General features: G+C 45.2%; 1 protein-coding gene across 1 annotated transcript; it reads left to right on the top strand.

Annotated features, from left to right (window-relative positions):
* Positions 1–3221: 3221 nt before the first annotated feature.
* On the top strand, positions 3222–13285 carry LOC144157180 (uncharacterized). Its single transcript, XM_077688410.1, has 3 exons — positions 3222–3242; positions 11751–11918; positions 13046–13285. Exons 1-3 carry the CDS (start codon positions 3222–3224, stop codon positions 13283–13285), a joined length of 429 nt encoding a protein of 142 aa, XP_077544536.1.
* Positions 13286–13735: the final 450 nt, after the last annotated feature.

Raw genomic sequence — 13735 nt, 5'->3', positions numbered from 1 at the left:
AAAGCGTCAAAACACCGCCGTGTCCTGCAATGTTGGCACCATCACAACCGAGGCAGCGCACAGCTGATAAAGCAGCCGGTCACTTGAGACTTGTGCCAGTGTAAGCACCTCTCTTTTTAGGCCCTCAACCTTCTTTGTTGCGCACAGCTCCGTGCAACAGTTTGCGTGGTGAAAGCTTCAGGCTTCGATTTTCACCACAAGTCTGAACTATCACGGCAAGCTGTGTCACATTCGAATAGGCAACAAAACAAAACCAAGAAGAGAAGATTGTTGCGGACCAATGGCAATGCGCTATTGTGCCTTCTGTTTTTTTGTTGCGGACTTTGCACTAATGGTAGCCAACTGTATAATTTCTTAGGTCACAACATGTTGAGGAAACCGCATTTTCCACGGCAGGGTGTGCCAAATTTCATTCCACTGCCTTGCCATACTGTCTTAATCTTTTAAGGGGCAACCACACGCAGCGACAGCGAGAAGCGACGTGAAAACTGTAACTCAATGGGTACACCAAACAGATAGCACGAGTGACAGCAACAAGTGAAAAAAATTATCAAACTGCCGCCAATGCTCTCCGTCGTCGTCGTTCATCGCTGCTGCTCACTTGTGGGCTGCTTCTGTCCAGCAAAAAGCAAGCGGCAGCGTCAGCCCGTCGCCTTCTGCTGTCGACTCCCTTAGCGACCTGGTTATAAACATTTTCGCTTGCCACCGTCATCCACACTACCAGTTTGCTGTACCCATTGAGTTACGTTTTACCGTCGCTGCATGTGGTTGCCGTTTACTTGCCATTTTTGGTACCATTTTCCTATCGATACATAAATATTCTAATGCCTCAGGTCCTGACGACTGCCTAAGTTATCTTGTTTGTCACTTTGTTTTAAAAACTCTATAAACAATAAAAAAGATATCTGTATTTGAATATATTTGATTCATTCAATCCAGTCAGTTTTTGCTATTGGTATTTTATGCACAGTTCCAAATTTCCTGTTTGCACATCTCTAGTTAATATGTTATGCAAGATTAAATGAATGAACAAGCTGACTAATTGTTCAAACTTTCTAGGGAATGTGAGAGCAGTTGAAAAAACGAATGTACACACAGAACGAAATCTCACTGGTAATAATCGTGTGTAGAAACCAGGGGGGTCGGAGCAAAAAAAGAAATGCCAAAAGCAGATATCGAACGCACAGTAAATGCCCACAACCAAGTAACTTGTGATGCCTCAATGTGAAGGAAGAGAAAGAGCAGGCTCAGAGGAGGTTGGCACTGGAAAACTTCTTCTGAGCCTGCTCTTTCTTCTCCTTCACATGGAAGCATCACAAGTTTCTCCGTTGTGGGCATCAATTTCCTGACTACCTGTGAATTTGTACCCCTTCTCTCTCTTCTACCGTCTTATCTTTTCTTCATATGCTGCATGGCCAAAATATCAAGTAAAAAAAAAGAGGTTAGCAGAGGGTGGTACATGAAAATTCTAGTTGAAGGCTGTAGGATAAAGCGAACAGCAATAGGCTGCTGCGGTTATTGCCATTTTAACCTCTCGTCACGGTAAACAAAAAGTCAGAAAAATCAGATGGTGAATGGCTTCAGCATATTAAGTTTCAGACTTCGTTATACACTGGCACAATAGGGTGGACAGCAGCGCCACTGACATGATTGGACAATCTAAAAAATCAGTCTGTGACTGTGTACAGGTGCCGTCATAAGTAATTGGAGCACAGGATCTGTGGCCGAACTGTATCGGAGCGCCGTGTAGCTGCACCGGCGGTAAATGAAAGGACGAAAATACGCATGCGCGCCTGCCGACGGCGATGGCCCATCTATACCTCTCAAACCCCTTTTTAAATTTGGCTTCGAGCATTGCTCGCAGCACAGTGCTGCTCTCGGCGGCGGCGTTGATAGCAGAGACGATTCTGGCAGCGTCTCTGGCGCACTTCCAGCTGCCGAAGAAGCGGCGCGCTGTCACGGGAATTTGTAGTGAGTTTTTCATTCAAATATTTTTACGTGTGTACGCTATCAGAGCCATCGCCAAGACCAGTATGCTGTGAACAATGCTTGAAGCCAGGTTAAAAAAAAGTGGTTTGAGAAGTACAGATGGGCTATCGCCGTCGGCAGGCGCGCATGCGTGTTCTCGTGCTTTCATTTACCGCCGGTGCAGCTACACGGCGCTCCGATACAATTCGGCCGCAGCTCCCGTGCTCCAATTACTTATGACGGCACCTGTACGTAAAGATCGAAGTCAAACAATGCTTTCAGGATTAATTTTTCATCAAAGAATTTGGCATCACCTACTCGTTCGAAAGCACCTTTTGTCGCATGAAACCCTGCTCACACCTATGACAATGCCACCAAGGAACGGGAGGCCTGAAGAAGACACCACTCAGTGGAGGGGTGTGAGAGAAGAAAATCCAGGGGCAACAAATGGATATGGACAAAGCAAGATAGCAGCAATCGGAAATGCAGCAGGCAGGCCTTTGTTCTTGTTCCACAGTGTACACAAATAGGCTCAGGACGATGACTACAGCATGAGCAATGCGAGAAAAATTCTCGTCTAGTGATGTGGGACCGGCCAAGAAGTGCCCCGTGTTAGCGAAAAGTAGCGAAAAACCACACTTACATTACTTGAGAACATTTCTGCTGAAGTGCAATTACGTTAGTAAATTGCAATCTTTAGCAATTTAATAACCTATAAAACGACCATGCTCAGCAACCCTTGTAGTGCGATTATAGCAATTGAAAAAGAGAAGCAGCTGCATTACGTACACTCAACACCAACTGTCGGGAATCAAACGTGAGTGTGTTAAGTGGGCCCACCACATGCTACACAGTATTTGTTCATTGAAAGTATCAAGTATCTCTATTGCGCTTTCCCTCCAACAGAATAACTCATGACATGCATTCCGTGAAATAAATTCCATCTTCCAACTCCTGCATACAAACGCTGAAAATTCTCCATTCTGTTTTTAAAAAAAATTAGAACAGAAATTGTGAGGACAGGTGCAAATTGTATCGACACACACACACACACACACACACACACACACACACACACACACACACACACACACACACACACACACGCACGCGCGTGCGTGCCACATACATATGTGGCTCCTCAACAGAAATATACTTGCACTGCATGGTCTACGAAAAACAGGATCGGGAGCGCAGATTCGGCGAAACATTTACATCCGCAATGAGAACAGTGGCACCCTGTATGCCAAGGCATGGACAAGCAGTATCTTGAGGTAGGTCTGCCTCTTTGAAACGGAGCAGGTCACCCATCAGCCACTCGTACACATGCTGGGACTGTGGTGGAAATTTATCAGCCCCTGTAACGAAAGCGCAGTGAGCGGCGTCTCGATGACACATGATACGAAATAAATGTGTAAGAAACATTGCTTGCTTTACATTTGCGCGTGCAATCTAAAACACCTGCTCTGCTTACTACGGCTGTTAACGTAGTAAGCCTCCATGTAATACCTGTCACTAGTGGTAAGCATAGTGACACCATAGCAGATCCTAGCCAACAGTTACGCATCTGAGCCTGTAAGTTAAAAAAGAAAAACATCACGACACTAGCGTGTGTTTCGGGTGTGCTTTCCAAGAAATGGCACGTAGCTTATCCACTTTGAAATTAGCCTACACTTCTACCACGAACACTAAAGGCAACATCACCTTGTGTGTTTTCTTCTCCGTATGAAAAGGGCGATGTGACAAGTCTAAACACTTACCTCCTCAGGAGCTTGTTGCTACCACCGACGTTGACGGCCACGAAACCGAGCTAGCGAAGTCTCCGACTTTGCGCAGTCGAAGCTGAGGCGCAGACTGACGTGAGGCTCGGTAGGACCCTAGGAACTTCAGTTGGAGTAAAAGCTGCGATTTCAAACCACGAAGGCGCACAGGCCGTCCGGCCGTTCAGTCGAAACGGTGCCGGAGAAGCAGGGAGAAGCACGGCCCGCACGGACGGACAAGCAAGAAATGCGCAAAACAATGTTGTCCGCACGGCGAGCTCGACATGTAGGTGGCGATAGCGTCGCGCTGCTAGTGTGGATGCTCCGCTGAGCGGCCCGTAAGAATGCACAGATGCACTAGGGTCCCGCCGTATGTGCGCACGAAAGCTGCAAACAAGAGTGGTATGTTGTAGTTTGGTTCCTCAACGTTCAATGCATAGCATTGAAGCGGCAGTCAGTTTTCATTACTACGCCAAAAAAAGCGACGACTCATCGGGAATCTCAGAATGGTCGTAAATGTGACAATGAACTTGTACGCTGTGGCTCGTAGCAAGCTCGATCTTTCCATACTATGGCTTTGAGCTTTCAATAAAAGCATAAATAGAAACAAATAAGGAAGCCTCGATCTCTGAAATTCAATTTACAAAGGCAATCTCAATCGCTTTCACTGGTAGCATGACGCATTTTTGCATTTGTGGGATGCCCTAAAATGGTAACACTACTTAACTGCTCCGAAATTCTTTCTAAGAGCTTACGATATTTTTTGTGTGTTCAAAAGGCAACATAAAATTACTGAATTTTGATCAGCGCAGAGATATAATTGTAACCGCTCTAACGGGTCTTTTAAATGAAATTTTAGCGACTCTGAAGGGAGGTTTGATGAATAACGGTTTCAGATCACTTATTTACGGCTTTCGTCGCAAGTGAACTTGCGAATTGAATTGCCAACGCACGCAGTACAATCAACATCTCATGTTTAGCTAGGTTTTAGCAAAGTGACAAGCAGGTTTAAAGTGTGCAAACCTTCTGGGACCTCACAGTGGGCACAAATGTTCTGTTACGGCTGCTCTGTTGGCCATTTGGGTTCCATTTAAAATCTAACAGGTGCCTCAACAGCGAGATGTGTTTGCATTCTTGCTTATAAGGTCGCTTACGAACCCTAAAGATGGCAATAAATGAAGTTGCGCTGTTGCACATGTAGTAAAACATTTCTTTTTTATTTCTCGTTGGGAATCAGCGCAACGGGTTCCCGGTAACTACTTTGTTTTGTAACTGAATATCGCCTTTGTCTTGGGATTTAATTCTTGAGGATTGGTTAAAAAATGAAATTCTGTGCATTTAGTTTTTTTCGGGAAGGGGGGGGGGGTCCTGCCAGCGTTGCAAGAGCAGCGAGAAGAGAACGCATGTAACGCGAAAAGCCAAACTATGGTTATCAGTATTACCTACAATCGAAACTACACTAGGCGTCGTGTTCTGTAGCGGTGAAAAGGCAGTACGTATTTCCAAACTGATTAACCCCCCTTTGGTCCGGGATTGTCCAAAAATTGTGGCTCGCCTTTTTCAAAATTGTATTGAAAGCAAGCATTGTGGGAAAAAATTAAAAAAAAACACAGCAAGTCACGGCACACACCCCTCACACATGTGGGCAACAACGTGCATTATATTACGCGTTTTCTCTTTCTTTAAACTTAGGTCCACCTTAAGAGGTTAAGACGTGACTATATTAGGCATTTGGTTATGCTGAGTGAGACACGTTTCTGGGCAAGGTGATTCATGTCGGATTTGAAAATGATATATATGAAAATGACACACGAAATGCCACATGACAGACGCAAACTCGCAACTGCTTAATTTTACCGAAAAATCCCCCCTAAATACTCCTGCGCATCCATAGAAACGTATTTTAAATAATACGTAAAATTATCAACTCGATACAGTGGAATAAATGTTTATTCCTCCTCCTCAGTATAAACAACGACTGTCCAAAAATGGTATTTATTTTAGAAAAGGTACGGGAAGGACACGATCACACAGGCGCTTGCGGGTCGTGTGCAGTGTAAATGTTTTTGTTTGTTTCTTCCTTCTATAAGGACACAGCGCAATTTTATAAGGGTGTGGAATTTGCACGCGTATGCACAGGTCTTGTCGCTTCCTACCCGTTTTGCGTACTAAACTTTTATCCTTTAAATAATGACCACGCCACCTTCAAAAAGCACCCTTCGACGTTCCCGAAACGGCAGACGACTGCACTCAACAATAAGAAAAGTGCAATGTGTGGAAGCAATGTTTATAACACGTTTCACTCTCAAGCGGTGACCAGGGCGAAGATGTTTCGTGGAATAAACCAGCGCATTAACCCGCAACGACCGCTGATTATTGCGTTTCTAGAGGAAATGCGCAAGCAGAGGTAACTATGTCATTGCTTATTGCCAAACGAGCGCACATATTGGTTGTTTTGTCGTGTGCAGCACGCGTCTTGCGCCGCACGCAACGTGAAAAAGCAGACGACGCGAGAGCGCCATCCACACTCACGGCCGGACTGGAGGAGCGGCGAGCGCGCACCCGCCGCTCCTCCAGTCCGGCCGTGCCACACTAGGAGCGGTTCGCCCCGCCGCCGCCAGGGGCCGACTGTGTTGGGAAGCACTTGATGCCGCTTCGCAGTCAATGGGCAGAGCCACGAAGACACGTGACGTCATAAATAAAAAATAAAATCCGCTTTTAATGGGTGGAGCCACGAAAGGCCGTGACGTCATAACAAAAATAAAAAAAACAGACCGGGTGAATGTTACAAAATTTTGCTTTTTGTTTTTTTTATTTTTTTAACGAAAAGTAGCGTGCCGATATTGTGGCTGGGAGTTCAGTGGCATGCTCGGCGTTTGTTTTACGAGAAGCGGCGGAGCGGAAATCCATGAGATTATAGCTATTCTAGTAACGTTGCGATGCACTGCGGGCACCACTAAGTTCCAAAATGTGTTTGTGTGTCCGCCTTGTTTCAGCTGATCAGTTTGGGATTTCCGTCGACGTCAACATACGCGCGTGAAGTGGGTGATGCGTTAGGGCACGGTGGACAGCACTTGTGTTCGATGATGCTTTTGTGTGCGTGTCCGTTTTGTTTTTTGATCAGTTGGTGCGTGCTTGGAGTGCACATGGGTGATGCGCCAGGGCAACTGCTTCGAACGTTTTGCTTTTTTTTTCTGTGGAAGTTCTGCGGTGTTGTGCCGCAGCTATGACGTGTGTTTCTACGTCTGCCCCGTTTCAGCTCACTAAATTGGTGCTTTCAAACTGGGTGATGCTTTCAAACTGCGTTTTCTAAACTTCCTTGCCAAGTGATGCGAAGCTTGCTCCAGCAGTGTGCAATTATGATTACTACCCTTTGTCCCGTGAAGGACTACGTACGTGCGCTGGTGGTTTGATAAAAAACTGTACGCGGTGGTTTGTTTACGTACAATATCGTCAGTAGACTGAAGGAAAAGACAAAATCGTTACACTAGAGTTTCCTTTGTGCAGGTAAATGTCGTCATACCGTCGTAGAATGCGGCTACGTTTAAACAATATGCTAAAAGGAAACACTCCCTTATGACCTAGCACTATTTCGATCTACAACTTTAGGTTCATTTGGTGCAGTAACGACATCGTTCAGAAATGCATACCCGAGAGAAATTTGTGCTAGCACCAGCTACTTTATGGTTGAATTCACAGCTGAGCTCAGCTGTTCTCCGCTGGTACGGTGTTCACTGGGAACAGCAGCGAATTTAACCATCAACGAGATCTTACCACCTGATATTTACTCTTGGCCACAGATCACAATTCAAATCCATTATATAACGTCGAAGTGAAATAAGTACAATTGCATAGCCCTTTGTTTGCATGCTGCTCATAATTTTCTTGATTTCTGAAGCAATCAATAACGACAGCCCCGCATCTATCTCAGCTAATCAGCCCCACATCTATCTCAGCTAATAGTATACCCCTACAACCGCCACTCTTGTACCACCTCGTGCAGGAACGCCCAACGTTACTGTGAATGTCCATACCACCCGCCTTCCCCATTCGTGAAGCAATGTGAGTGCGGGCTGATCAGCCCGCGGCCTGAAATTCAAGAAAATTTGGCTGCACGAGCCGCGCAGCGACAACTCACGGCTTTCTGAAAAAGGAAAATGCCACACACGTTTTTTTTATTATTATTTTATTTCGCTCAACTACGTTTTTTTTCTCACTCAGGATAACGATCCACAGGAAGCCAAATTTACAAGATTGTATGAAAGATGGCGATAACCTAATTTCTAGGTTTCAATAAGGATCTCCAGGAGTCGTTCCAGACTGGAAAGTGCACACAGTTTGATACCGAGTTGTGAAAAAATCACAAATCTGAACAACTTTACTAAACGCCACAGCACTAATTATTTGTAGAACAGAGATGAAATCACGGGAAATTAAATTCGGACCACAGCCATTTAGCAGGTGGGAATTGCATAAGCATTCAAGAATTCTGAAGTGGACGGCTTGAGAACACACCAGTATGTTGTGCACATCTAATTTCCAAAGTTCTCGCCAACTAAACTCCATCATTACCTTTGAAGCAGGGTTCCCTGTATTTTTTTCCTGTTAATAAATAAAATAAATGGACAAACCAAATTAAACCAAGAATATTTTCCATGAGAAATACCAAATACTAAAACCAGCTTCATGCCTCAAAGGCTACTAATACACATTGCCGCTTCTTTTGTTCATTGTGAACACGTCACTTGGATACTTGACCTTTGGTGCTTTTGTCACAGTTCGAGACAGGAACCTGCGAACCTAAAGCCCTTAAAGTGTTCGGGAAATGGAATACTAACTTCTGTGCAGAATATTCGATGGTGACTACAGTCAAGCTGAAACAGTCAAGCTGAGCTTTGAACGAGCGCTTTCCAGAACATAAAGTTGTCCTATGCGACTTCCACCGGGAGCAAGCTTCGCACCAATGGCATAAAAAGACGGACTGCTATGTGCAGTTAAAGGATGCTGTATTTATTTGTCTGAGAACTGAAATCGCAAATTTATCTTTCGGAGACTTTCAATGATTGCAACATTGCTGGAACAGCAAGCCGAGGTTGTACATAGAATGCCAATGGCTGGCCGTCAAAGACATGTAGGTAAGAGCATATATACAGGCTTGACTTCAATGTAGTCATTACCACAAATAATGGTACAGAGGGCCAAAACAAAGTTTTGAAGAATAAATATCAGAACACCAACCAGAACACCATCTGTCTGGTACACATAATCAGAACACCATCTGTCAGAAATATCAGAACACCATCTGTCTGGTACACAGTGGACATGTTGCCGCAAGAATGCACCAGGACGGACTCCAATGTAATGAAAATTCATTGTAAACATTTCTGCACTGTCTTTTAGGCACGGTGACACTTCATTCCTACAGCGTCCTGGAAGTTAGCTCAATGTACCTTTTGTATCTATGACGTGCGTGCCCAACCCTTATGAAGGAGAAATCAGACTAGGGCCCACTGAAGCACAGCCAGAACCTCACGATATCACAACTACACTAAGCATATCTCAAAGCTCATCAGCTTTAACTGTAGCCCCACAGAAAAATTTTAGAGTTTTGTCTACTACTGCACAGGCCCCTTGGCTCTGGATTACGCTATCAAGAGGCTTGAGGCCTGTGTCATTTTAAGTGAGCTGATTACTTTGTGCAGTAGATTGCCGCTAAGAAATTCCCTTACCACAGCTGCTCAAGCCAAAGGCCCTAGCCTTTGCTAAGAAAAGCCGTCAGGTCATCAGGAAACACCTTGCTTCTGACTGTGAACAAACAGCACTGCATTTTGAACAGTGCTAAGATGAGGGACCGGAAGAGGCACAATACAGGCACGTCTTTCTGCTGCTCAAGATGCAACCTGACCGATTAGCGTAGCTTCCTTTACAAAGCAGCACTGGTGTACTAGAAGGCGTGCTGGGAAACTTTCGGGGGACATGCACAAATGTTAACCCCTCTTTGTAAAGCCACGTGCCGAATGAGATTACAGAAACTGCGACAATGTACTTGAAAGATGGCATCACGGTTGGCATGAGTGATGATCCAAGAATAACGAGATTTTTTTCGTTTTACTTCACAACAAATGCTGTGTTCATTAGCCAACTTGCTTGTTTTGTTCAAAGCCTGCATATAAACATCCACACTGTCTGTGTATATGTACCCCTCCCCCATTTTCTGCTGAAATGTTTCAGGACTGCCTGTAGTTCCTTTCAATGTCAAAAGCCCAATGGCACTTTAAATGTCACAAACTAATTTTCCAACTCAGTTTTGTTAAAGTATGCCTAGGCTCTCGATATCCCTCATAACATGGCGATTCTGTCATTAAATAAATGCCTCATCCCGTCCACTTTCATCCCATCATAGTAACAATGTTATTAAATACGGAGTTAAATGAACCCTTATTTCAAATGCGTCACGCGTTTTAAAGCTAACCTCCCGACATCGTGATGATTTCAGGCATGGTCACATGTTAGACATTGCTGAAAGTGACACTTCTAAAATGCACATAATTTGTTTCCGTTAACGTGTGCAAGGGGTCAGTATTTAAGCGCTATGCATATCCACATGAATGCAGCGTACACATAGCTACTTTCCCTTAATGGTTTTCTGTGTGCATTGCAGTCATTCTGTTAATGACCACTAGGATAATTTCTAACAAAAGATAACCGCTGATTGTTTTAATTCTGGATATTAGCTGAATATGCACATTGTACTTGTGTTACGTTAACATTTAGGTCATTAATTGCTTCATAAACACATTTTCTCTCGGGTATGCATTTCTGAACGATGTCGTTACTGCACCAAATGAACCTAAAGTTGTAGATCGAAATAGTGCTAGGTCATAAGGGAGTGTTTCCTTTTAGCATATTGTTTCAACATAGCCGCATTCTACGACGGTATGACGGGTATGACGACATTTACCTGCGCAAAGGAAACTCTAGTGTAACGATTTTGTCTTTTCATTCAGTCTACTGACGATATTGTACGTAAACAAACCACCGCGTACAGTTTTTTATCAAACCAACAGCGCACGTACGTAGTCCTTCACGGGACAAAGGGTAGTAATCATAATTGCACACTGCTGGAGCAGGAAGTTTAGAAAACGCAGTTTGAAAGCATCACCCAGTTTGAAAGCACCAATTTGGTGAGCTGAAACGGGGCAGACGTAGAAACACACGTCATAGCTGCGGCACAACACGGCAGAACTTCCACAGAAAAAAAAAGCAAAACGTTCGAAGCAGTTGCCCTGGCGCATCACCCATGTGCACTCCAAGCACGCACCAACCACATTTTGGAATTTAGTGGTGCCCGCAGTGCATCGCAACGTTACTAGAATAGCCATCCTCCATGAGAATAGCCATAAAGGCGTAACCACATGGACATATTTTTGCTAGCGACGCGACAAGCGATAGCGACAAGTTGTCCTGCCGCGTGACTTTTCGCCCGCCGATGCAACACAAGCATATCAGGCCAGTAGGCACCGCACCCTGATTGGTCCGTTAAAATGACGTCACACACACATTAACCGGATGTGACGTTTGATTTTTTTTTTCTCGCCAGGGCAGTCATTTGGCATTTGGCAGCGTGAGTTCAGAGGACTGTTCTCTGTACCGTGGTTCATCGTTAGTGCAACGCCAGGCAGCCAGGTTCGAGTGATGTCGTTACGCGGAGTTCTAGTTGGCGACAGCCAACTCAAATTCATGTGCAGGTTGCGGCTGCGTTTGTTGCCGTTTGTGGAGACCTGCACATTTAGCTTCGGTGGCCACAACACTCCCCGGCTGTCCGAAGCAGTGTCGCGCTTGCGTTGCCGGCCGGCAGATTTCGCCGTTCTCTATGTTGGGGGGAACGATTTAGATCGGACCGGCGCAGATCCGCAGCGGATATGTGACAGCATCAAGGTGTGTACAGAGGAAACCCTCGCACTATTTTGTTTGTCTGTGAAGGCGGGATGGACATTAAATGTCGCCCTATTTGTGTTGTAGGCCCTGGTGACCCAGATGCAGCGCGAGGTGGCCCCTGCCGTGTACGTCTTCACGGTGCTGCCTCGTTGCTTCCAGTCGGCAAGCGCGAGTTCTACTCGTCGCTTGCTGAACAGGAAGCTAACGGCCACCTTGAAGGGTATGCGGGACGTCTACATACTGAACGCTGAGGTAACAATGGACGAGCTCGTATAGGCCTACGTGTATTGTTTTGTTCTCTAGTGGCTACGTATAACTATATTTCTAACGCTGTCTTAAAAAATTAGAAATTGTACACAACTTTAGCCAGTTTTGCGTGGAAGTATGTGTATAGAAGGTACCATTCTGTTGTGAAAACATGTTGACCGACCACGTGCTTCGCCTGCGACGTCGCTGTGTTCTCGAAATGCATGTTATCAAACTTGCCGTACCCCCTAGCGTTTGCACTGAAGTACGCTTATAGAGTCGGAAATAGGAGCTAAAATTAAGTCCCACTTTGTATGAAACTTTGGAGAAGTCCGCCTTACAAAATTAGTAATGGCAGAGTGCCACTAAATGTTTGCTACATGGTTACATAAGGGTCCGAATGTCATTTGAACCAAATGTCAATTGACTCAAATCGGGTGCTTCGAATGTCATTCAGCATCCCGTGCTACACTACAATTTCGATGGCATTTGAAAGATTTCACAATTGCTCGCCGTGCTGTAGTGGCACTGTTGTCGCCCCGTTCCGTTTTCGTACAATAATACAACGATGAAATGTAGGAGCAGTCTAAGGCAGTAAAATGATGTCAAATTAGAAGAGGCACCAGTTTTTACTCTAATGTGGCTGCTGTCTTGCGTGTTTTTTTTTTTTTTGCGACTGACCCACTGGTTTTGAAAGCATTAAAATTAAATATGTCTGTTTCATATTTTAAGTAAATCAGCAGTGAACAAAGTTCCACAAACAAATATTTTGTTTGTTTTACGTACGGCAGTAGTATATTTTTTATTGCCAATCGAAGACGCTGCGTGCGAGAGTGCTAGAAATGGCATTTGAAATCCCAAATGTCTCTTTTGGTGCTATTTGGCTCGAATCTCATTTGAGCCGAATGTCATTTCAAAACATAGTGTAGCAGGGGCATCAAAAGAACTTATTTATGGCAGAGGCACACTAGATGTTTGTATACATGGTTTAAAAAGAACTTACTAGTGAACCAGTGCTGGCTTCGCATTTCTTCGCGAGTCTTGTTGTTACCTAACATTAAATATCTGTACTGCGAAGTGTGCTTGCATTTGCCCTGACAGTCTGCTTGCTTTGTTGTTGAATTTGTGCGCAGCACCGTTTCCTGAACGCGACGAAACAGCCGAAGCGGTCCCTGTTTGCCACGGATGGATACCACGTGTCGAGGGATCGTGGCATCGACGAGATGTCCGCGATCCTTGTGAAGGCGCTGGCCAGGCGGTATGGGCGGGGCATTCTCTCGCCAGAACGAGCTGCACCTGGTGCCAAGTACACCTTCTCCCGCTGTGTCCGCTGTGGAGCCAAGGGCCACGAGAGGAACGACTGCCTGCAGTAGTGCTCGCCGTCCTGAGGTGCAACGAGGCACCACTGAAGACCATCGGCTTGCTAAAACGGCCCTTTTCAGGGCCACATATTTGCCTGCCATGCGGGATTCGCTGCAGCCAACCATTGTCACCCCGTAACCTGCTCTCTCTAGTGGTATGGTCAGCATAAAACCCTACTTGGTGAATAGGTGGTGGAGAAAACTACTTGCACATTCATTGCAGTACAGGCAGCCATGATTTGTGCTCGCCCTACGCCGAGAGTCGCACTTTCTTTTTATATGCTCTTAATTTCGAAATTCTCGACTTGCATGTAGCATCATCATCACCAGCCTATCTACGCCCACTGCAGGGCAAAGGCCTCTCCCATTATTCTCCAATTACCTCGGTCCTGTGCCAACTGTGACCAATTTATCCCCGCAAACTTCTTGATCTCATCTGCCCATCTACCTTTCTGCCGCCCC

This window comes from Haemaphysalis longicornis, unplaced genomic scaffold (assembly GCF_048455015.1).
Source record: "Haemaphysalis longicornis isolate Haplotype H1 unplaced genomic scaffold, Haemaphysalis longicornis Haplotype H1 scaffold_1, whole genome shotgun sequence".
NCBI lineage: Eukaryota > Metazoa > Arthropoda > Arachnida > Ixodida > Ixodidae > Haemaphysalis > Haemaphysalis longicornis.
Note: the sequence above shows the minus strand (reverse complement) of the source record. Positions and strands in the feature narration are given on the sequence as shown.